Source organism: Planococcus citri, chromosome 2, assembly GCF_950023065.1.
Source record: "Planococcus citri chromosome 2, ihPlaCitr1.1, whole genome shotgun sequence".
Classification (NCBI taxonomy): domain Eukaryota; kingdom Metazoa; phylum Arthropoda; class Insecta; order Hemiptera; family Pseudococcidae; genus Planococcus; species Planococcus citri.
The window spans coordinates 52,200,919-52,225,655 of NC_088678.1; the positions used below are offsets into that span (position 1 = coordinate 52,200,919).

Here is a 24,737-nt window from a genome sequence, read left to right on the forward strand (position 1 = left end):
AACAACAACAATAAAAAGAAAATTAGATACAATCTGATACTCTAGCATTTATTTCGTTGAATGAAACTTGCAAACAACATCTACTAAGAAATTTCAACTTGCGAAAATTTGCGAAAATTTACAAGCTCACTAGAATGATTAACTTAAATTCAGAAAATATTTTGATTAGTGTAAGTAGGTACCTATTGTATTTATTTGTCTCCGTAACACTCTGTAAACATGTACATAAATGTGAAAAAGAGGTGTAGGTAGGTACAACCGAAGATTAGATTAAATAAAATAAAAAATCTCACAATGATGTCACAACTACATATAAAATGAAAAATACCATGAGACGAGATTCAAAATAGAACATGACGAGTCAAATAGGTACATACAATAATTTCATACCATGTTCAACAGTTGCAGGAAGATTTTGTCACCGCCGCTATTGAGTTCAAAAAATGGGGAAAGTGCCCAGAGGAGCAGTTCGCAGACAAATCATTGCTTTGATTCCAGGTAAATTTTGTTCAATTGATTACTAGGGAGTCCGCCCCCTGGGCTGCTCCGCAGCCCCAACCCCGGATTGCGCCCCTCCCCCTCAAAAAAGTTGAAAATATTTCCCCTGAAAGTTCAAAATTGTTGATGAACTGGCAACGGTTTTCTCCAATGTAAAAAATTCTTCCTCTCAAGGTTTCCATTTTTAGTTTCCAGTTTACAATTCAATTTCAGTTTTTTTTTGTTTAGATGTCGTTCAATTTTCGTTGTTTAAATTCACATTTATTATATAATTTTTTCTTTTTTTTATGTTTTACTTGATATCCTGATTGAATTTTTTAAATTTTATGTTTCGCACCGCTCCCTTTTTGAGCTTATATCGAGATTAAGGCGGAGATATGAATGCTAAAATCGACTTTAGCGACCCTAAAAACCCCTATTTCGACACCAACATTTAATTTTTCGAAATTGCACGTTTTGCACCCTCTCCCCAAATTGAGGGTTCATTTCGAAACTCTCTTTGGATGGTTCATTTCGAGGTTAAAGTGAATATGAATGCTAAAATCAACTTCATCGATCCTACTCGTATAAAGCCCTATTTTGACATCCATGTTGAATAAAAAAAATACCTAGCAAATTAAAATATTTGGCCGCAAATCGAAGTTAAAATTGTTCAAAAAAATGCATTTTTTTAAATTTTTTGTGCTCAAAATGAATAATTTTGGATTCTAAATGTTTCATAACACATCTACATGTGATAAGGAATATTTTTAAAAAAAATTGAGCAAAATCGGTTCAGTAGGAGAGGCTGGCGGATTGTCACCAGGTTTTTCACGTTTTCAACAACTTAAAATTCTTTTAATATATAAGGATTAAGTATGTATTATGCAATTATGAATGTCTGGAAAAGTTTTGAAACTTCATTCTACCTGTCATTAATTTTCTGAAACAAATTCAGCTTATTCGATGGAAGAGAATTCATATTTGATACCCAAAATTAGATTTTTTCAGGCCTTAGATATTGTGGGCTAAAATTTCAAGATAATTTAAACAAAAAAGTCGTAGCAGTCTGCCGCTACGTAAGAGCCAAATTTTTGTGCAAGAAACATTGAGGGCTCTTGAACTACTCGCACCCTCACTTCGCTCCTGTACTTCGCCTGTATTTGGGGGGACTTTGGCCCCCCCTGCACCCCCCTTGGGCTTTGCCCAATTACCTCCTGCAGATGTCTTTTTTTCGTGTTCTGCGCTTCGCTTGAACTACTCGCACCCTCGCTTCGCTCCTGTGCTTCGCCTGTGTTGGGGTACACCCCCCTTGGGCTTCGCCCAATTACCTCCTGCTAATGTCTTTTTTTCGTGTTCTGCGCTTCTCATGAGCTACTCGCACCCTCGCTTCGCTCCTGTGCTTCGCCTGCATTTGGGGAGACGTTGACCCCCAACACCCCCCATGGGCTTTACCCAAATCACTCCTTCCGCGATTTCTTTCTTCTGTTAGCGGGGGGACAAGTCCCCCCTGCACCCCCTTGTGCTTTGCCCAATTACCTCCTACTGATATCTTTTTTTCATGTTCTGCGCTTCTCTTGAGCTACTCGCACCCTCGCTTCGCTCCTGTGCTTCGCCCAAATCACTCCTTCCACGATTTCTTTCTTATGTTAGCGGGGGGACTCTGTCCCCCCTGCACCCCCCTTTGGCTTCGCCCAACTCTCTCCTTCCGCTGTTTCCTTCCTATATTCGTGGGGGGACGGAGTCCCCCCTGCACCCACCCTCGGGCTTCACCCAACTCTCTTTTTCCTCCTTCAAAAAATGTGGTAACAAACCTGTCTTGACCCTGAAACAGGTCAAATGGGGGTGGAAGGTTGAAACTGGCAAAAGGCACTTCGGGCACATCCCCCAACTGTACTGTGAAAATTCGGACCTTGTAAGTCAATTTGGAGGGGCTGTAGGCTTGGCTAAAGGTCAAAATTTTCAAAAAACACAATAAATGGATGAAAAAATCCACTTTTTTGACCCTGGACAGGGGTCAAATGAGGTTGGAAGGTTGAAACCTGCAAAAGGCACTTCGGGTACACCCTCCCAATGTACTGTGAAAATTTGGACCTTCTAGGTCAATTTGAAAGGGCTGTAGGTCTGGCTAAATGTCAAAAAACACGCAAAAATCCACTTTTTTGAACCTGGAGAGGGGTCAACTGGGGTTGGAAGGTTGAATCCTACAAAAAGCATTCAAGGGGCACCCTCTTATTGTATGCTGAGAATTTGGACCCCCTAGCTCAATTTTAGTGGTGAGGGGGTCAAAAATAGGGGTAAAATGTGGTTTTTCCCAACTAAAATGGAGTGGGGATGACCTAGGAAGCTGAAATTTGGATATGTTGATCACAATAGGGGTACTGACCAATGGTATGAATTTGGACCCTTTTCATTCATTTGGGGTCATATTATGCTCCTCCAAAAAAATGACCTTTCTGTAAAAATGGGGTTGGACGGTTGAAACATGCAAAAGGCACTTCGAGTATATCCTCCCATTGTACTGTAAAAATTTGGACCCTCTCGGTCAATTTGGAGGGGCTGTAGGCTTGGCTAAATGTTGAAATTTTCAAAAAAACACGTTAAATGGATGAAAAAATCCACTTTTTTGACCCTGGACAGGGGTCAAATGAGGTTGGAAGGTTGAAACCTGCAAAAGGCACTTCGGGTACATCCTCTTAATGTACTGTGAAAATTTGGACCCTCTAGGTCAATTTGGAGGGGCTGTAGGCTTGGCTAAACGTCAAAAAACACGCAAAAATCCACTTTTTTGACCCTGGAGAGGGGTCAAATGGGGTTGGAAGGTTGAAACCTGCAAAAAGCACTCAAGGAGCACCCTCTCATTGTATGCTGAAAATTTGGACTCCTAAGGTCAATTTTAGGGGTGAGGGGGTCAAAAATAGGGGTAAAATGTGGTTTTTCTCACTTAAAATGGGGTGGGGATGACCTAGGAAGCTGAAATTTGGATATGTTGATCACAATGGAGGTATTGACCTATGGTATGATTTTGGACCTTTTTCGTTCATTTGGAGTCATATTATGCCCCTCCAAAAAATTGACCTTTCTGTAATTTTCAACTTTGACCCTTGAAACTTCGGAAGTCAATTCTAGGTCCTAAATGAACCCTATTTCCCAAGTTTGACCTTATTTGATCAATTAGAACACGTTCCAGGTCATAAAATGTAAAAATTCAAGTTTCGGTGAAACTTAGATATAGATAAACATATAAATATATATATAGGCATCGCGGCAGGCTTATGAGCCAATTTTTCAAAATTTCTAAATTTTTAAAATCATTTTCAATTTCTGTTCTAATTAACTAATCGAAATTCTAATTGCACAGTCATTGAAATATATAATTTATCTGTATCAAGAAACAGAATAAAAAATTTTTGGAGAAAATTTTTTCAAAAAAATTTAAAAATTTTTTGAACTATATTGAATTTTGTGAAAATTGCTTGGTTGTCAAAAAGTCTGAACCACATCAAAATTTTTGGTATCAACAGTATTCCCATAGAGCAATAAAATGCAGAAAAATCATTAGTCAAATTTATCATCGTGCATACCCAATTTCAACAGGGCTTTGGGTATGCCGACCAGTACTTCCCATTCTATAGGCCTCATGTTAGTACTACATCTAGCGAACGTCTCTGAGAAACATTTGGTGCGCGCAGCTAACTTTGACAAAACTAGTTTGAAACAGGTGGCTCACTTGTTATGTAACTTTAGCCTTTACAAAGTGAGCCAGGCTGGTAAACCTACTGGTTCACTTCTTATGCAAGATTAACCCATACATGGGTTCATAAGTGTGCTGTCGTGAACATATATATATATATAAAAACTGACACACCGGGAATCGTCTAGTTTGAGCTCAAAACGTCGAGAACTATCAAAATTTTTCATCCCCGACCTTTTTATCCAAAGTTGGGCCTACCGCAATAGCCATCATTTTTTACAAAAATTTGGCTAATAATGTGATACCAGCATCTTGTTGGAAAATATTTGTAGTCCTAACTAAAAATATCATCACCACTTTTTACCTCCATCTTCAATCGCGTGGACGCTATTTAAAATTTTTTTTAAAATAGTGATGACAGAAAAGAACATTTTCATAAAATCTTTTTACTCCGAAAATATTTTGAAAAATTTCTCAGAATTTTTCATCTCTGTAAAAGACTTTCTAAAATGCGAAAATCAATTTTTTTACAAGACGTTCCCCGTCCAAAGTTGTCAATTTTAATCGAAAAATTGTCTCGTAAACGACGTCCCAATTACGTCATCAACTCAAATTTGAATCTTGTAGATTTTTCCATGTTTTAAAATTTTTAATTCAATTAAAAAAATTTAACGTATTTTGAGAACCGCGTAATCGTTTTTCCGGATAGCCAGCCGGACTGAAATTAATTTCTAGAATAATATCAATTCGAAATATCATGGTTGGCTATCGTAAATGTGGCTCAGTGGTTCCCAAAATGACACGATTTAATTTTTTTTTGATATTGTAAAATTATAAAACATGGAAAAATGTCGCCAATTTTGTCATAACCAAATTCGAGTTGATGATAATTCTTGTGTTTGGGCATATTTTAAAATGTTTTCCGAGAGAAAAATTGGTCAACTAAAATTGACTAGGGGGAGGGGGGTGTCGTGAAAAAAAAGTTTTTCACATTTTTGAAAATTGTTCAGGGGTTAGAGATAAGGTATAGCGATCCGAAAATTTCATCATAGGGGTATTGTAGACCATAAAGAACAACTTCCACTGGGTATTTTAAAATCTGAGGACAACGCCATTTCACCTGTTTTCACTGGAATAATTATGTTCTTTCCTATAGCAAAAAATATTCTAAGTGCATTTTTAGTAAGCTTATTTTTGAAATTATCGGAAATATGCAACCTTGAAAGAAAAAAAGAGAAAGAAGTGTAGGTACTTACCTACTTTTTCTTCCTTATTTTTTTGAATTCTTCGAACTGCACCCACAGGATTAAAGGTATAGACAAAAAGTTATGAATTATGATGATCTTCTTTGTGGATATTAGTTTTTTTTTATTTATTTTTTTAATAAGGATCATTTTTAGCCAAATTTTTGTAAAAAATGATGGCTATTGCGGTAGGCCCAACTTTGGATAAAAAGGTCGGGGATGAAAAATTTTGATAGTTCTCGACGTTTTGAGCTCAAACTAGACGATTCCCGGTGTGTCAGTTTTTATATATATATAGGTATTAGTATCCAGACATGTCAACTATTGAATGGGTTAATTTTACTATACAAGTGGACTGACCAACTTCTCAACTATAGTTGACAAGTCATGGGTTAATTTTACTATACAAGTCAACTATGAGTTTTCAGAAACTTCCACCAGAGGGCGCATGGCTTAGAAATCAAGGCGCGAGGACGAACACAGGGCCTACAGTCAATTTGTAGTGAGTAGAATGTGATGTGCTGGTGGAGATGTATGCAAATTCATCGATCCTGAATGTACAGGACAACAAATTTGACTTGAAATTTTTCAGTATTTTATTGGCCTATGGAAAATTTGAAAACATCAAAAATTTTTATGCCGTTTAAGCTTTCTTTTGGTGTCTTAACTTTCTCAAAATTCAAATTACTTTGACTCCATTTTCAAAAATTTTCTTCAAAATTTAGCCTAAAAATCTGATTCCTTTTTTCAAAACATAGATTTTTTTAATATTAGACTGAATCTGCAAATAAAATTTTAATAAGTGATTTAGAACAGGAATTATACCAATTTTAAAATTTTGTTCACTTTTCTGCATATATGCCAAGCATAGTTGACATGTCTGGTCGCGAGCAAATATATATATATATATATGGACCTAAGTATCCTCGACGTCACCGTACATAAACAGTACCTTTTGGTCACCAGGCTTTAAAATGCCTCCGGAGGTGTATTTACTTCATATTCGTAACCAGCACAGTTGTAATAGTGCTTATACTCTTTTCCCCACTTGATTTACATGCTTTAAGCTTATACAAAAAAAATTTACGAGAATGGTACCAATTTGCCTCCGATTATAAACTGATCTCTTCCGTGACCTTGTGTATTTAAAAATATATTGACTATACCAAATTGTCACCTGCTGCCTTGCCTAATAGATTGCAACTGTGCTGGCTACGAATACAAAAATATAACACAACTGGAAGCATTTAAAAAGCGGTGACCAAAAGGTACTGTTTATATACGGTGACGTCGAGGGTATGTCAGTGTTGATGGAACAAAATTTTTAAAATCTGTATACAGTAGGTGTATACATGACCTTTTCGTCACCGGACAAACTTTTCCCCTTTTACGTTTCAGGGGAAAACAATCCGTTTGGACTTGTTATACACAGGGAAACGTCTTCGTCACCGGCAAAACGCCTCCGTCACCGAATTCGGTGACGAAGAGAACGCATGAGTATATAAAAGGTGACCTAGAGGTACCGTTTGCATATCTATATATATATAGCCGCATACAGGTAAACTCATAACGTTTTGTATAAAATACAAACTCACGTCCCACCTATAACTTCGTTGCTGTGCATGCGCTCGACGCGTCACCCCATAGGCCTGATAGTACTCGATGTTAGGCCGCGTTATATTCGTTAACTTGATTTTTGGGTGACCTGTGGAGAGGTATCTCATTGCCGAAACATCAATTTTTCAGAAAAGCTTTTTTTTAAAAGTCCCTTACGTCTCTGTTTTTCGCAAATAGCTTTTTAACAAAGCATCCCACAGAAAAATAACCAGCTCTAAGCAGAAAGAAAATTTTATTCTCTACAATTTCCTTCATTGCATTTTTTTCCTAGGATGCATACTTTTCCCATAAAATCACTGTTTAGACTGAAAAACACGAAAATTCGGACCTGTATAATCAACTCTAAATTAAAATTGAGCAGTCAAAAATTTATTTTAGACGATTTTCGACCACGCCATGTGAAAGAGGACATCTTCAACCACCAAAATCACCAAAAAGAACGTAAACAACGTAAAAAATGATTCTTGGCAATAAACACCTTTTCCTCATGTCCTTGTACATAATACTTAGGCTATGAACTCAAAATTGAGTCAAAAGAGAAAGTGTATAAACGGCAATCTCACGTCCCTGCTCAAACTTTGCCAGTAGACTCCCCACACCTTGTAGATTCATATGGCACCTCATCGAAAAGTCACGTCCTAAAAAGGTTACGAGTTTGTCAAAACGTTATGAGTTTGCTGGTTAATCTATAAAAAAGTTACGAGTTTACCCCCTAGAATATTTATTTATATGTTTATTTATATCTAAGTTTCACCGAAACTTGAATTTTTACATTTTATGACCTGGAACGTGTTCTAATTGATCAAATAAGGTCAAACTTGGGAAATGGGGTTCATTTAGGACCTAGAATTGACTTCCGAAGTTTCAAGGGTCATAGTTGAAAATTACAGAAAGATCAATTTTTTGGAGGGGCATAATATGACTCCAAATGAACGAAAAAGGTCCAAAATCATACCATAGGTCAATACCTCCATTGTGATCAACATATCCAAATTTCAGCTTCCTAGGTCATCCCCACCCCATTTTAAGTGAGAAAAACCACATTTTACCCCTATTTTTGACCCCCTCACCCCTAAAATTGACCTTAGGAGTCCAAATTTTCAGCATACAATGAGAGGGTGCTCCTTGAGTGCTTTTTGCAGGTTTCAACCTTCCAACCCCATTTGACCCCTCTCCAGGGTCAAAAAAGTGGATTTTTGCGTGTTTTTTGACGTTTAGCCAAGCCTACAGCCCCTCCAAATTGACCTAGAGGGTCCAAATTTTCACAGTACATTAAGAGGATGTACCCGAAGTGCCTTTTGCAGGTTTCAACCTTCCAACCTCATTTGACCCCTCTCCAGGGTCAAAAAAGTGGATTTTTTCATCCATTTAACGTGTTTTTTTGAAAATTTCAACATTTAGCCAAGCCTACAGCCCCTCCAAATTGACCGAGAGGGTCCAAATTTTTACAGTACAATGGGAGGATATACTCGAAGTGCCTTTTGCATGTTTCAACCGTCCAACCCCATTTTTACAGAAAGGTCATTTTTTTGGAGGAGCATAATATGACCCCAAATGAATGAAAAGGGTCCAAATTCATACCATTGGTCAGTACCCCTATTGTGATCAACATATCCAAATTTCAGCTTCCTAGGTCATCCCCACTCCATTTTAGTTGGGCAAAAAAACCACATTTTACCCCTATTTTTGACCCCCTCACCACTAAAATTGAGCTAGGGGGTCCAAATTCTCAGCATACAATAAGAGGGTGCCCCTTGAATGCTTTTTGTAGGATTCAACCTTCCAACCCCCAGTTGACCCCTCTCCAGGTTCAAAAAAGTGGATTTTTGCGTGTTTTTTGACATTTAGCCAGACCTACAGCCCCTCCAAATTGACCTAGAAGGTCCAAATTTTCACAGTACATTGGGAGGGTGTACCCGAAGTGCCTTTTGCAGGTTTCAACCTTCCAACCTCATTTGACCCCTGTCCAGGGTCAAAAAAGTGGATTTTTTCATCCATTTATTGTGTTTTTTGAAAATTTTGACCTTTAGCCAAGCCTACAGCCCCTCCAAATTGACTTACAAGGTCCGAATTTTCACAGTACAGTTGGGGGATGTGCCCGAAGTGCCTTTTGCCAGTTTCAACCTTCCACCCCCATTTGACCTGTTTCAGGGTCAAGACAGGTTTGTTACCACATTTTTTGAAGGAGGAAAAAGAGAGTTGGGTGAAGCCCGAGGGTGGGTGCAGGGGGGACGGAGTCCCCCCGCGAATATAGGAAGAAAACAGCGGAAGGAGAGAGTTGGGCGAAGCCAAAGGGGGGTGCAGGGGGACAGAGTCCCCCCGCTAACATAAGAAAGAAATCGTGGAAGGAGTGATTTGGGCGAAGCACAGGAGCGAAGCGAGGGTGCGAGTAGCTCAAGCAGGGTGTCTAACACTCCTATTTATCCTATATATTCTATAAAAGTCCTTTTATTTGCCTATGACACCTTTTTGTCCTTTTAGTGCCCTATTTTTCAACAATTTTATCCAAAAGTCCTATTTTTTTCAATATGACTTTTTCAAATTTTCAATTTTTCCCCCTTTCTTTCCGGAATTTTGAACTTGTAGAAGAGAGCTGATTTGTCGACTTTTGTAGAACTTGAATCACACATTTTTGAGAGCTTCTGCCCTCGCTTCGCTCGGGCTGTTTGCTTTTACTTTTCCCAATATGTAACTTCTTGTTCAAATTCAAGAAATGTTCAAAGTTTGAATCAGAAGATAAACTCCTCCTTCTTTACCAAATTACCGATTTCTTTTTACTTCTCAGCAAAACATGAATTTTTGAAAACTTTTAGCCTTGCTTCACTCGGGTTTGTTTGCTTTTCTTTTTCAAGTTTGAATTTTTCTTTTCTTTTTGTTGAATTGGGGTGTTGAATCATCATTTAAATTTTAAGATTTTGTAGCAAAATATGGGTAACTTATCACTCAAAAAAACATCGTTTTTATACCTCTCAAAATACTGAATTTCTAAAGCTTTTGCCCTCGCTTCCCTCGGGCCCGTTAGCTTTTGTTTTCCAATCTTAAATTTTCAAAAAAATCATAATTCAAATTTTAAAATTTTGAAGCAAAACATTCGAAAAATTTGTGCTTTTTTCCAAATTTTCCATTAATTTTTTTACATTTTTTAAAAATTTGTTATTTTGAAACAAGTTTTTTATTCACCAAATTTCATTACATTGACAAGAACCTAAATACATCAAAAATTGTAATGATAAAATTACCTTTTCGACGTACGCTTGCTTGAAAATAATCTTGGGATGTTTAAAGACATTGGATAAACGAAAAATTTGAATGTAAAGTTTTGCCTCGCCCACTGCATGCCTCCCCCTCTTGAAAAATACCAATTTCGAAAGTCGAAAGCACCCCAGTGAAAAGTTCACACGTTTGGGGCAACATCTCCCATAATTTTACAAAATAGTCAAATAGAAAACTGCAAGTAAACCTCATTTTATTATGTAGATGCATCAAAACTTGGTATGACGCATAGGGCCCCCGAAACAAAATTTCCAAACACAAATGCCATTCACCAAATCCCATAGGAGAGGCACGAAGGTTTAGTCCCATTTTTCAAAATTTGATTATCTGCCCGTTCTTGGTGCCACTTTCATAAAAGTTCCACTAAAATTCCTGTCGCTAAAAACTTGAATATAAATTTTGACACTCCCCCCCCCCATACATTACAAAATTCCACAGTAATGCTGGAAAAATGACCTGCTGAAAGTCCTGCTAAAAGTCCTATAAAAGTCCTATTTTTTCATTTTGAAATTTTGTTAGACACCCTGTCAAGAGAAGCGCAGAACACGAAAAAAACATATCAGTAGGAGGTAATTGGGCAAAGCCCAAGGGGGTGCAGGGGGGACTTGTCCCCCCGCTAACAGAAGAAAGAAATCGCGGAAGGAGTGATTTGGGTGAAGCCCATGGGGGGTGTTGGGGGGTCAACGTCCCCCCCAAATGCAGGCGAAGCACAGGAGCGAAGCGAGGGTGCGAGTAGTTCAAGCGAAGCGCAGAACACGAAAAAAAGACATCTGCAGGAGGTAATTGGGCAAAGCCCAAGGGGGGTGCAGGGGGGGCCAAAGTCCCCCCAAATACAGGCGAAGTACAGGAGCGAAGTGAGGGTGCGAGTAGTTCAAGAGCCCTCAATGTTTCTTGCACAAAAATTTGGCTCTTACGTAGCGGCAGACTGCTACGACTTTTTTAAATTACCTTTGTATCCAAAAATTTGAGTTTATAACGTGAACTTGAAAAATTCAATTTCAAGTAAATAGGTACATTCAATCATCGCCTTTTCAATCTCTAACTGAAATTGGAAATATTATTTTTGTCTCTCCCTTTATCAAGTTTTACAACATATAGGTACTTAGATATTGAAACATTTTCATTCTGAAAAATTTGCGTCAATGCTTCAAAAACTTTGAAATTTTAGTGTACATGAACACATTAATGATTGGCTGCTCTAGTGGATGGTTTTCGAATGCTGTACTATTTATAACGGCTGGAGAAGAAGTGTTTGCAACCTCATTTCAATGTGCACTGATTGCATCATTCAGCGAACTGGGGAGAATCGTATTCGCCATTCCAGCAGGAATTTTAACTGATAAATATGGGAGAAAGAAAATCGTACTGAGTGTAGCCTTTTTAAATTTTTTTTCTTGGTTGGGACTTTCACTCGATACATCAATTGGCACAATTTATATAGGAAGGTAAGCTGATGTATGCGAACTATAAAAATCAGAATATGGTACCTAGACCTACTAATTAATTTGATTTACCTACATACTCACATATTAAAACTGAGAAACTTTTCAGATTCGTCATAGGAGCAGCCCAAGCTCTATCAAACGCAACAGCATTGATGTCAGTAGGCGAAATATCATCTCCTGAAATTCGAGGAACGTTGACCGTCATCTACCAAATCTTCATGAACGTTGGAGTAGTAGCACCATCGATCATAAGCGTGCTATTTTCTTCATACAAAACTTTAGCATGGGGTGTAACATTTTTCTCCATTCTTAGCCTTCTATCAATGTACTGGGCTACAGAAACACCACACTTCCTGGTCGCCGTATCGAAACCGAAACAAGCTAAAAATATTTTAAAACAAATTAGACAAGGATACCCGGAGGATGAAATAAATAACGAATTTGAAAAATCACAGAAATACATAGAAGATGAAAAAACTCGTAAGAGTGAACTAAATTGGCTAACATTTATCCAATCGAAATCCATTAGAAAGCCAATATTGAGTGGTATATTGATGAATTTTTTCGCATTACTCACAGGGGCGCAATTCATCAGATTTTATATCACCGCTATTATCCCATCTAATGATAATGTGCCAGTAAAATATTACCCTCTCGCGAATCAAATTCTTTTACTAGCTCTTTCTGGTATCACTGCTTGGTACGTGGAGAAGTTCCCTCGCAGGTACATGTTTTTATTAGGAGCTTCTGCAATGGTGTTGATCAACGCATTTTGTGCAATTTCTCATCATTTCACCGAAGAATATCGAGATGAAGACGTTTTTAAATGGATGTTCGCGCTAGGAAATATCTTAGTCTTGGTTTGTTATGGAACCTCAATACAGCCCATGACTAATACTCTGAATTCGGAACTTTATCCTCAGGCTATTAAAGGATTTTGCGGGTCCCTTGCAACTATGAGTCAAGCTTTATCTTTGGTGATTTTATTTCAGTTGTATAGATTTATTAATGATCATTTTCATCTTTATTTAATGTATACCGTATGTTCGTTGAGTTCTATTGTGTTGTATTTGGTTGTATATTTTTTGCTGCCAGAAGGTCGTGGAGCATTTCTGAGCGATTTGCAGATGAAATTCAAGGAAGGTTCTTTACCAGCGTGTAGCTAGCATTTTCAGAGGTTGAAAAGGAAATTACTTATATCGAAAAATTATTATGTACGTACGAGTATTTCAGCATTCAAGTGTAAAAAATGGCTGTGACGAAAGTGAGACTGCTCAGGTATCAAAGCCTACATCACAAACGATTTTTTAGATACATATGCATGTAATTAATGTTTTTATATTTTTTAGTGGGTACCTATCAAAAAAACAATCATGTATGTACATAGATATTTACTGCCTACTTCAAGTGCATAAATTTCAGCATAATTTTTTGTTTTGTTTTATTCTTGTAGGTACAAATATTCAGTAGATACCGACTAGTCTTATTATAATGGCTAAAATTCCATACAACCTCCCTGTATGCATAAGAGTTCCCAGTTCTAAAAGATTTTTCAATTTGCTTATCTATAATTTTCTCACATCTAAATTTTGAACTGAACAAAGCTGAATCGGAAATAGCACGCAAGTATACATTTATAGCAAAATTTTAGGAGCTGAAGGGCTTTTTCTAATTTTTAGTGAATTTTAAAAAATCAGTAATTTTCAAAAATCTGGCTTATTTCTGTCCCCAGAAAATTTCTTGCAATTTCTTCGAAAATAAGTAAACAAGATACTCGTACCTTGGTGATTTTTCTACAACTTGGTTCAATATCACCCAGGTACCCATTCAAACTTGTTTGAACCCCCCCTCCTTCCCCTCTATGGAATCGTTTGAATTGCCAAACGTTCCTAGTCCTGGTCTACTTCAGCACATGTTTTTTTTTTCAATCCCGTTTTTATGATGAAAATATGCATTTTATACAAAAAAAAAAAAAAAAAAAAAAAAAGGTGGTAAGTACACAAAGTTGTTTTAAATGAAATTTCAGACAACTTGACGTTATTGGCTGACCTCAAAACATTTATTAAATGACCTCACGGGGGGTTCAAAGTCTATCCCCGACTTTAGCGTCCATCGCCGTGGTCATTTTTCAGATTTTTTTTACCATGTTCAAAATATTTTTTGATGGAAATGAATGGCTACATTGCTTTGGATGATTGATAAAAATGTTATTTGCATTTCAAATGACCCATCGATTTAGCCAGTCTAAGATTGAAAACGGAGTGAAATTATATCATGTCTCACATTCAATATCCATCGCCGTGGTACATTATTTATGTACATGGAACTTTTCCAGAAACATCTTCTAATTCCATATTTTAATCATTTTCACAATTTTTTCCTATACATTGGTGTTGTCCTCGCCGTGGGCATTTTATAGCCACGACGAGGACAATGAAGGTGTAAAAAATTTTAAAATTATGATATTAGGAAATATTTTCTGATGAATTATCATGTAGGCATATCCAATGTAAGTATTTTTTTTCTATCAAGTCAAAATATCAGTTCTAACAGCAAAGAAATGCACCACGGCGATGGAAATTTTTACACCGTGATCCCAAGATCTTTGAACCCCCTCCCGTGAGGGATTAATTAAGGCCAATATCTAAAATGGGGTCAGGGGCATGTACGTACCTATACGTATTTATAATTTGAAAATTTTGAAAAAACTTGAATTGATAGAAAACGATAACAAAACGAAAAACGACAACTTCGACACTAACATAGTGTACTTGACTTTCCTACACTCAAGTCTGATAAGATTAAAAATTGCTCAGCACTGCAGTAAAACCATATCTACCGACTCATTGAAAAAGCTCACTCACGTGGGTAAAGTTCAGTGGGCGATTCGAAATACGGTCAAAAATGAAAATGAAAATGATTTGTTTTATAGAAAATTACATTGTTTTTTGACAAGTAAACATAGGTAATCATATGTTGTAAAAATGAGCACAGTACCAAGACAAGCAATCCGGAAGCAAATAATTGTCTTACTTCCAGGTAAATACCACACCTACGTAAGTATGTGCATCTCAAAGTCCATACCTATATAATAATGCAACTATTCAAATTGAATAAGTTTGATATACCTAATACCTATTTTGAAAATATTTTAAATACCAAGCTTTTATGAATGTATTCATGACTGGATGTGCATAATGGTTGGCTTCCGAATGCGATATACTTCATAATGGTTGAACAAGAAGTGCAAGCAACAGCCACTCAGTGCACTCTAATCGTGTCATCGTGTCTACTTGGAAGAATGATATTTGCCATACCAGCTGGAATGCTAGCAGATAAGTATGGAAGGAAGAAAATCATTATTGGCGTTGGTTTATTGAATTTTTTCACGTGGTTGGCCATTTCATTGGATACATCTTTAATTATAATTTATGTAGGAAGGTAGGTATAGGTATAACAAGAATCATTGTTCCAACCTTCCCACATTTGTATTTAAAATATTTTTACTTCAGGTTCACTTCAGGAGTAGCAATAGCGCTAGTCAACACCACAGCTTTAACATCAATAGGAGAAATAGCATCGCCTGAAATTCGCGGTCAGTTGACCAGCTTATACCAAATTTTTTTGAACGTGGGATCAATAACAACTGCAGTCATAAGTGTAATATTTGGCTCATACAAATCATTGGCGTGGGGAATAGCGTTTTTTTCAACAGTGAGTCTGCTTCCAATGCTGTGGGTATCAGAAACGCCAAGTTTTCTTATCACAATATCTAAATTAGAACAAGCTAAAAGTAATCTTCAAAGTATCAGACCTGGATATAGTGAACATGAGGTGGATGAAGAATTTGAAAAATTGAGAAAATACATCGAACTTGAACAAACTCGCAAAAGTCAAGTTAGTTGGGTGAAGTTTCTGAAATCTAAAGAAATCAGAAAACCATTATTTATCGGAACGTTATTGAATCTGTTTTCACTTCTCACCGGAGGTGTGTTAATTTCAACCTACGTAACTACTATCTATCCATCCAACGAGTTCGTACCCAAAAAATATTACCCTTTGATTATTCAAGTGCTTCATCTTTTGATAGCTATCAATACCACATTTTACATTGATAAATTTTCACGTAGAGCAATATTTATGGTAGGTGCTGCAATAATGGCTGTAATCAATGCAATTTCTGCATTTATTAGTCACTTCGACTATGAAAATGAGCAAATTTTTAAATGGATCTTTATGATGAGTAATTTATTATTGATAATATGTTTTGCTGCTTCGGTGCAACCGATAAATAGCGCCATAAAATCTGAAATTTATCCCCAAGTGGTGAAAGGAATCTGTGGATCATTTTGCTGCCATGAGTCAAGCATTAGCTGTAACAATTACATTTCAGTTATACAATCTCATCAAAACTCATTTCCATCTTTACTTGATGTACATAATTTTATCTGTCAATTCGATTGTGCTATATTTAGTCATATATTTCCTCTTACCCGAAGGTCGTGGCAAATTCCTTGCGGATCTACAAGAGAAATTCAAGGCAGAATCAAAATCATTAAATGTTCCTGACGTTGAAAAAATTTTACAAATCTAATATGGTTTACCTAGGTACTTTTAAACAACAGTGGCCCGATTCGAATCATTTTTCCCCACCAGGTTGCACATATGGCAGCAGATATTTAGATTGAGAATAGGTATTTAATCAATAAAATTTAGCTAGGTAAAAAAGTCCTTCAACTTTCTAAAAAGAAAAAGACAGCATTTTTGGTGAAAAACACCAATTACACTGGGCAACGCGAATTTGTGTTCCAGTTAAAAATTGGCTTAATTGATACTTTGTACCCTCAAACAAAAAACAGAGTTGAGTTTAGTTTTTTGATTTGATCAAAGTTTTATGGCCGTTTTTGCCCTACTTCAAGAGATTGTATAGCGACATCAGTATTGCTTTACGAAAAAAACCAAGATCATTTTCGGATTCTACGCAGTTTTTTAAGTAAACTACTTTCCCCGATTTTTGATTTTTAAAATTTCAAGCGCATGCGGAAGATTCTTATTCGTATGATATTTTAAAACTAAGAGCGCGCGACGCTGGCGTTACTCCACCACGTACTCGTGGCGTGGAACTGTCTTCACCCGAAGTTCAAATTGAATTTTTCGTATTTATAAAAATTAGTCTTATGCGCTTGAAATTTCAAAAATCAAAAATCGGGGAAAGGAGTTTACCTAAAAAAGTGCGTAGAATCCGAAAATGGCCTTGGTTTTTTTCGCAAAACAATACGGATGTCGCTACGAACTCTTGAAGTAGGGCAAAAACGGCCATTTTCGTAACATTGACAGTCTCTCCTGATCACAAAACCAACTCAAATTGAAAAAACCCACTTTTTATGGTCTAAGGTATCGATTAATCCCATTTTTAACCCAAGCACAAAAAAAATTTCAAAGTCGTTGCTTAGTGTAGGTACCTATCTAATTGAATTTAAGTGTAATCCTTGTCAGAAAAAAAATTAAAAAATAAAATAATGCACTTATACCTAAGGTACGGTACCACCTATTTCAACTTGAGCTTCTCAACCTGATTTTAACTTTATCTGCTATACCAAGCTTATGAAATCCACTTTATAAAAAATACCTGCTGAATATACTCATTGAATAAAGATAGGTACATTGCAGAGTTTTCAAATTTCAAATTAAGATATACGATTTTCAACGATCAATTGCCTGTTTAAAATCATGTAATTTACCTGCTGCCTAAAGTCTGAAGATAAGATTAAAAAATCGTACAGTGCTGTAGGTACTAGGTACTAGGTAGTACTAAAACAACACACATTGAAACAATTCACTTATGAAAGTAAAGTTAGTCAAGTAATTCAAAATGAAACCAATAACGAAAATTGAAGTAAGTAATTTGTTCATAGAGAATGATGTAAATTTTTTCAATGCGTCACCTAACAAAATTCCTACACTATTAAAATGAGCACAGTACCAGGTGAAGCAATCCGTAAGCAAATCATTGCCTTACTTCCAGGTAAATATTTTCATTTTCAAGTATCCCGCCCAGTTGGGTGAAAATCTGCTCTTACGCGACATAAAAACGTGGGCAGGAGATTTAACACTTTACGCCAATGCCTTTTCTGCCCATAAATCGGCGCGTATTTTATTTACGCGTAAAAATCTGCCATTGATCAATATTCTTGAAAAATTTTTCGGCACTAGCGGGGATCGAACTCGGGTCCCCGGATCTGAAAGCGACTCCTTACTACCTACTCCACCACGGAACTTGGTAGAAGAGAACAAATATTTATATACTAACCTATGACACACACGCAAAATACCACATTTACGCGCGTTTTTCAGCAAATACGCGATTAAATACGCTACGAAATATTTGCGTAGCGTATTTTGTGGCTGGTTTTTTCAACGTGCAAAAATACGCCACATAATTTAGAAGCGTAGCGGCTTTACGCGATAAAAATACGCTACAAAATATTCTTGTGGTGTGTTTATCAGCAGAAATTTTATTCTGCTGTGCAGAAAATGTAACAACCTAAAAAGTCGCTTCAAATTATGCGCGTGAATTGAAGCGCGATTTTGAAAACTGTAAAATCTGCTGCATGGCAGCAGTTTAAAGTCGCGTTGAAGTTTCACACGCCAATTAAACTGCTCTTTACCGCGTATTTATTGGCAGAAGAGCAGATTTTCACCCAACTGGGCGTACTCAATAATTGCTAATGACGAATAACTTTGATGTACCTACTTTTATAATAAGTATTTTGAAAATATATTTTTACTTCAATACCAAGTGTTCACGAATGTATTCATGATCGGATGTGCAAATGGTTGGCTTTCAAATGCAATATACTTCATAATGGTTGAACAGGAAGTGCATGCAACCTCCTCACAATGCGCACTAATCGCGTCATTCAGTACGCTTGGAAGAATGATATTTGCCATACCAGCAGGAATGCTAGCAGATAAATACGGAAGGAAGAAAATTATCATAACCCTTGCCTTCTTGAATTTGTTCACTTGGTTAGGGATTTCATTGGATACATCATTGATCACAATTTATGTGGGAAGGTATAACAAATTTTTTTTTATGAATAATTTTTAATATGATTGCACATTTCTGTACACACTGGTATGCTGTGGGTATCTATCTAACCTCCCCACAACTATATCAAGCCCATTTTTCACTTCCAGATTCGCCATAGGAGTGGCCATTGCCCTGGGCAACGCTACGGCTTTAACATCAGTGGGAGAAATAGCATCTCCTGAAATTCGTGGCAAGTTGTCTAGCATATACCAAATTTTCATGAACGTTGGATCAATATTACCAGCAGTCATAAGTGTAATATTTGGCTCATACAAGTCACTGGCATTTGGGATCACATTTTTTTCAATCGTCAGTCTGCTTCCAATGCTGTGGGTATCAGAAACGCCAAGTTTTCTTATCACGATATCTAAATTAGAACAAGCTAAAAGCAATTTTCAATGTATCAGACCTGGATATAGTGAACACGAGGTAGATGAAGAATTTGAAAAATTGAGAAAATACATCGAACTTGAACAGGCTCGCAAGAGTCAAAGTTAGTTGGGTCAAGTTTCTCAAATCTAAAGAAATCAGAAAACCACTAATAACTGGAATATTGCTGAATTTTTTTTCCATGCTCACTGGAGGAGTGTTAATTGCAACCTACGTAACTACCATATACCCATCCAATGAATTCGTGTCTAAAAAATATTACCCTCTCATTACTCAAGTACTGTATCTTTTAATAGCTATCAACACAACGTTTTATATTGATAAATTTCCACGTAGAACAATATTTATGGTTGGTGCTGCAACGATGGCAGTATTAAATGCGACTTGTGCATTTATCAGTCACTTCGACTACGAAAACGAACAAATTTTTAAATGGATCTTTATGATGTGTAATTTATTACTGATATCGTGCTTTGGTGCTTCGGTCCAACCAATAAACAGCGCTATCAAAGCTGAACTTTATCCTCAGGCGGTGAAAGGATTTTGTGTATCATTTGGAGTCATGAGCCACGCATTAGCTACAACAGTCACTTTTCAGTTATACAGTTTTATTAATACTCATTTCCATATTTACTTGATGTACATAATTTTGTCTGTCAATTCGATTGTGCTATATTTAGTCATATATTTCCTCTTACCCGAAGGTCGTGGAAAATTCCTTGCAGATCTACAAGAAAAATTCAAAGTAGAATCAAAATCACAAAACATTTCCCATGTTGAAAAAAATGTACATATTTAATACACTACAATACCTACCTATACCTAGTCATTTTAAATTGTGTAAGTTATTCCAAAATGAATGTATTTAGTAATTATACCAAAGTATTATGTTTTTGGATGGATGAATTTTTTTGAGTTGAAAGTCGTATTTAAAAATCAGTAAGGGTCTTTAGAAGATACACTCATGTTCTCTTAGTGCTGGAGCACTGCAGCGTTAGGGAACTCAAATGAGTCTCAATCAATGAAACGAAACTCGTATTCGTAATGTGCGCCCTCAAAAACATACCATTCTATGTACCACATCACTGAAACATTTTTTTGGGAGATTTGACTCAGAAGAAGGAGTTTAGCTGTGAGGCCTTAGATGATTTCCAATCAAAAAACAAATGTCATATTTGTGTGCAGTACCTCCGAAAACATAGCCTTTCATATCACATCGCCCAAACACTTTTTTTTTGAAATTTTCATTTTTTGGAGGGGAAGGGAAGGGAAGGGAAGGGGAGAGAATTGGGGGTTCTAGGGGCTTTAGATGAAGCTCAATCGAAAAGCTGAGGTCATATTCGTGTTCAGCACTCCCGAAAATATATCAATTGATGCATCACACAGTCACTTTTTTAAAAAATTTCTGCCTAAAGTTGAGTGAGGGGACACGTGTAGCTCTCTCTATCGCGAGAATGCCCATTTTGAAAATCGAATAAGTATCTTGAAACAGCATAAAAACTCACATTTATGTGGTCATTTTTGCGTAATTTTAAGTTATCAATTAGGTGTAGCTTGCTCATAAGTATAGCATCATTTTGAAATTGAACTTTCAGCTTGAAAGTTCGAATTTCAATTCATGAACACTTTGATGATCGTTTTCGAATCAGATTCAAATGTCCTTTCGAACAGTAAAATTAATTTTGAGCTTTGTTTCATAGCGACGAAATGGAAAGCCTTCAAAATGGAATACGTAATTTGGGAACTTTCACAAACAAAGAGAGCTCCCCCTCCCCATCCACCCCCTCAAGGAGGGTGGGAACTGATGGTGTGTTTATGGATGGATACTGGATAGATTATGTAAAAAAATGAGCAAAATCGACAGACATAAAATGGAAAATTGCATCTGTTTTTTTGGTCGAATTGACATGGAATAACCCTCCAACGATAAATTGCCTACTCGAAATCATATGTACAATATGATCAGGTACTCATCTATAAGTTTGAAGATAAGATTAGGTGAAAAAAAAATCGCAACGCACCAAGTAAAGTGAAACCACTCAATAAAAAATAAATTATAATTCATTAACGAGAATCAAGTTCAGCGATTCGAAGTAATAAGTTTAAGGTCAATCGCAAAAATTACGGTGTAGTTTTTCGCAATGTAAATTTATCAATAGTCAAAATGAGTACAGTTCCAGGGCAAGCATATTGGAGGCAAAACATTGCCTTACTTCCAGGTAAGTAAGTAGGTAGGCCTACGTAATATTTTCAAGCAATAACGCATTGGGTTAAAATTGAATTAGTATGTTTGATTTAATTATAATTTTGGAAATATTATACAATTTCAAGTGTACATGAACGTATTTATGATGGGATGTGGGAATGGTTGGCTTCCAAATGCGATATACTTCATGATGATAGGACAAGAGGTGCATGCGACGTCTACACAATGCGCAATGATTGCATCATTCAGTGAATTAGGAAGAATCATATTTGCCATACCGGCAGGAATCTTGGCAGATAAATACGGAAGGAAGAAAATAACAATAGCCATTAGTTTCTTACATTTTTTCATATGGTTGGGCGTTTCATTGGATACATCTTTAATAACAATTTATGCAGGAAGGTATAATTCAAACTGGTTGTGGGTACCTACATTAATTTTTCAGTGTAATTGAGATTACAATTTATATCCCTAGTAACTTTTTCCATCAGAATTCATGATTACATTTTTTTTCCGCTTCAGATTGATCGTAGGAGTAGCAACAGCTCTAGTCAACGCCACAGCCCTAACATCAATAGGAGAAATAGCATCACCAGAAATTCGAGGCCAGCTGACCAGCATATACCAAATTTTCATGAACGTTGGAGCAATATTAACAGGAGTTATAAGTGCACTATTTTCCTCGTATAAATTACTTTCCTGGGGCATAGCATTTTTTTCAACCGTAAGTTTGTTACCAATGCTGTGGGTCTCAGAAACACCCAGTTTTCTAATCACTGTATCAAAACTGGAACAAGCTAAAACCAACCTTCAAAGAATTAGAAAAGGATACAGTGAACGTGAAATAGACGAAGAATTTGAAAAATTGAAAAAATACATCGAAGATGAACGAATTCGTAAGAGTCAAGTCAGTTGGGCAAAATTCCTCAAATCTAAAGCAATTAGAAAACCATTATTTTCCGGAACGTTATTAAATTTTTTTTCAATGTTCACCGGAGGAGCTTTAATTGCAACTTACATAACTGCAATATATCCATCCAACGACTACGTTCCTAAAAAATACTACCCTTTGATTATTCAAATCCTTTATTTTTTTATGGCCTTTGGTACAGTATTTTATATCGATAAGTTTCCACGCAGAAGTATATTCATGATAGGTGCTGCCACTATGGCCATAGTCAATGCATTCTGCTCATTTATTAGTTTCTTTGATTTCGAAAATCAGCCCGAACAAGTTTTCAAGTGGATCTTCATCGTGAGCAATTTATCATTAGTGTTGTGTTTCGGTGCTTCTGTGCAACCGATAAACAGCGCCATAAAATCTGAACTTTATCCTCAGGCGGTGAAGGGATTTTGTGGATCACTCGGAGTTATAAGTCAGGCGTTGGCCCTAATAGTTATGTATCAATTATACAATTGAAGAGTGATATTCCAAAACTCGCTTTGTCCATTTTCACAACTTTTCAGGAGAGAGGAAAAACAGTTTCCCTTTAAACGGGTAAATTGGCTTTTTAGGCGAGTTTAGCACTTTATTTGGGTGGATTTATGATGTAGGAGTGTAGGTATACATTTCATCCACTAAATACTGCTGAAAAAAAGTTCAATAAAAATGGACAAAGCGCGTTTTGGAACATTATTTTTTTTTTAAATTTTTAGTGAATTGGCTATTTAGGTGAGTTTAACACCTCATTTTGGTAGGTTAATGATGTGGGAATGTGAGTTAATACTTCATCTACCAGGTACCACTGAAAACCCAACTTTGATAAAAATGGACAAAGCGAGTTTTGGAATATCACTCTTCAATTTCATCAAAGCTCACTCTCATCTATATTTAATGTACATAGTTTTATCTGTTAATTCGATTGTCCTATATTTAGTTATATATTATCTCCTACCGGAAGGTCGTGGCACGTTCCTTACAGATTTACAAGAGAAATTCAAGGAGGAATTGAAATCATCCAACACCTCAAATGTTGAAAAAAATTCTCAAAATTTATATCCATAAGTAGGTAGGTAGATACTTTTTTAACTGACTGAACGGCTTATTTCAACATGGTGGTATGTTAGGCTCATTGAGTTGAAGGGGAGGGGGAAGAGGATTATTAAATAGGTACTTTGGGTGATATTGAAAATTGTTTGAAAACGCAATGGCTCAACTTTCACTTAATTTTACCAATACGTACCCAATTATTTTACCGTTTGTTTTATAAACAGGTAGCTTCAAGTGTTATAAAATTTGTTGTAAAAATGTTTGAGAAATTAAATCACAATTTCTAGCACAGTTTTGAAGTTCTTTTTAAATTTTTCAGCACAAATGTACCTACATTTTCAAGGTCATAACTAAAGATCACTTGAGAAAATAAAAAGCTTTGAAATCCAAACAACATAATGTAGAAATTTTAAGCGATTGAAATGATCTTTTTTCTAGGTTGATACTTCCTCCTGACCCCCCGAAGTGGTGACCTCTGGTGAGAAAATAATTCCCTATTTTTTTATTTTTTCTGTTTTCAAAAAACTCGGGCTGTATAGTGGGCCGCTCAATTTTCAAAAATGTTATAAAATACAAATTCACTGCAAAATTTTAAAATTTCAAGTTCTGTTATCTTTAAGAAGTCTCTTTTGATTAAAATAAACTCTCGTGACGATTTTAGTCCCCTCCATTGAAAATCAAGCTGACTCCTTAAAATAGCTGAAAAATGTAAAATACGAATTTCAACTATTCTAGGGGATTGACTTGTTTTTCTAGGGATGGGGTCAATATCCTCATGAGAGTTAATTTTACTCAAAAGAGACTTTTAAAAAGTGTTAGAACTTAAAACTTTTAAATTTTGAAAATTTTGCTTCGAAGTTAGATTTTTTCAAATTTTTGAAAATTGAGAAGCCCGCCTCAGACCGAGTTTTTCAACAATGGAAAAAATAAATTTAAAAAAGTCGTAGCAGTCTGCCGCTACGTAAGAGCCAAATTTTTGTGCAAGAAACATTCAGGGCTCTTGAACTACTCGCACCCTCGCTTCGCTCCTGTGCTTCGCCTGTGTTTGGGGTGACTTCGTCCCCCCTGCACCCCCTTGGGCTTCGCCCAATTACCACCTGTAAATGTATATTTTTCATGTTCTGTGCTTCGCTTGAACTACTCGCACCCTCGCTTCGCTCCTGTGCTTCGCCTGTATTTGGGGGAGGGGGGACGAATTGAACTTCGCCCAACTCGCTCCTTCCGCTGTTTCCTTCTTATGTTAGCGGGGATATTTCGTCCCCCTGCACCTGCCTTGGGCTTCGCCCCAATTCTCTTCTTCCTCCTTCA

General features: G+C 36.5%; 2 protein-coding genes across 5 annotated transcripts; both read left to right on the forward strand.

Moving 5' to 3' along the window:
- The first annotated feature begins 29 nt into the window (after nt 1-29).
- On the forward strand, nt 30-24,009 carry LOC135836408 (uncharacterized). Of its 4 annotated transcripts, none has more exons than XM_065351227.1 (3): nt 30-498; nt 21,565-21,841; nt 21,962-24,009. In XM_065351227.1, the coding sequence occupies exons 1-3, from the start codon at nt 444-446 to the stop codon at nt 22,857-22,859; spliced, it is 1,230 nt and encodes a 409-aa protein (XP_065207299.1). In that variant the 5' UTR covers nt 30-443; the 3' UTR covers nt 22,860-24,009. The 4 variants fall into 4 exon arrangements, with proteins under 4 accessions (XP_065207299.1, XP_065207300.1, XP_065207297.1 ...); XM_065351225.1 differs by lacking the exons at nt 21,565-21,841; nt 21,962-24,009 and adding exons at nt 11,474-11,750; nt 11,857-13,180 and having other exon boundaries at nt 306-498; XM_065351226.1 differs by lacking the exon at nt 30-498 and adding an exon at nt 21,283-21,452 and having other exon boundaries at nt 21,962-23,979.
- Nucleotides 13,740-20,125, forward strand: LOC135836409 (arabinose-proton symporter-like). The gene is made up of 5 exons (XM_065351230.1): nt 13,740-14,789; nt 14,914-15,191; nt 15,263-17,775; nt 18,551-18,827; nt 18,951-20,125. The coding sequence occupies exons 2-3, from the start codon at nt 14,980-14,982 to the stop codon at nt 16,317-16,319; spliced, it is 1,269 nt and encodes a 422-aa protein (XP_065207302.1). The 5' UTR covers nt 13,740-14,789; nt 14,914-14,979; the 3' UTR covers nt 16,320-17,775; nt 18,551-18,827; nt 18,951-20,125.
- Nucleotides 24,010-24,737: the final 728 nt, after the last annotated feature.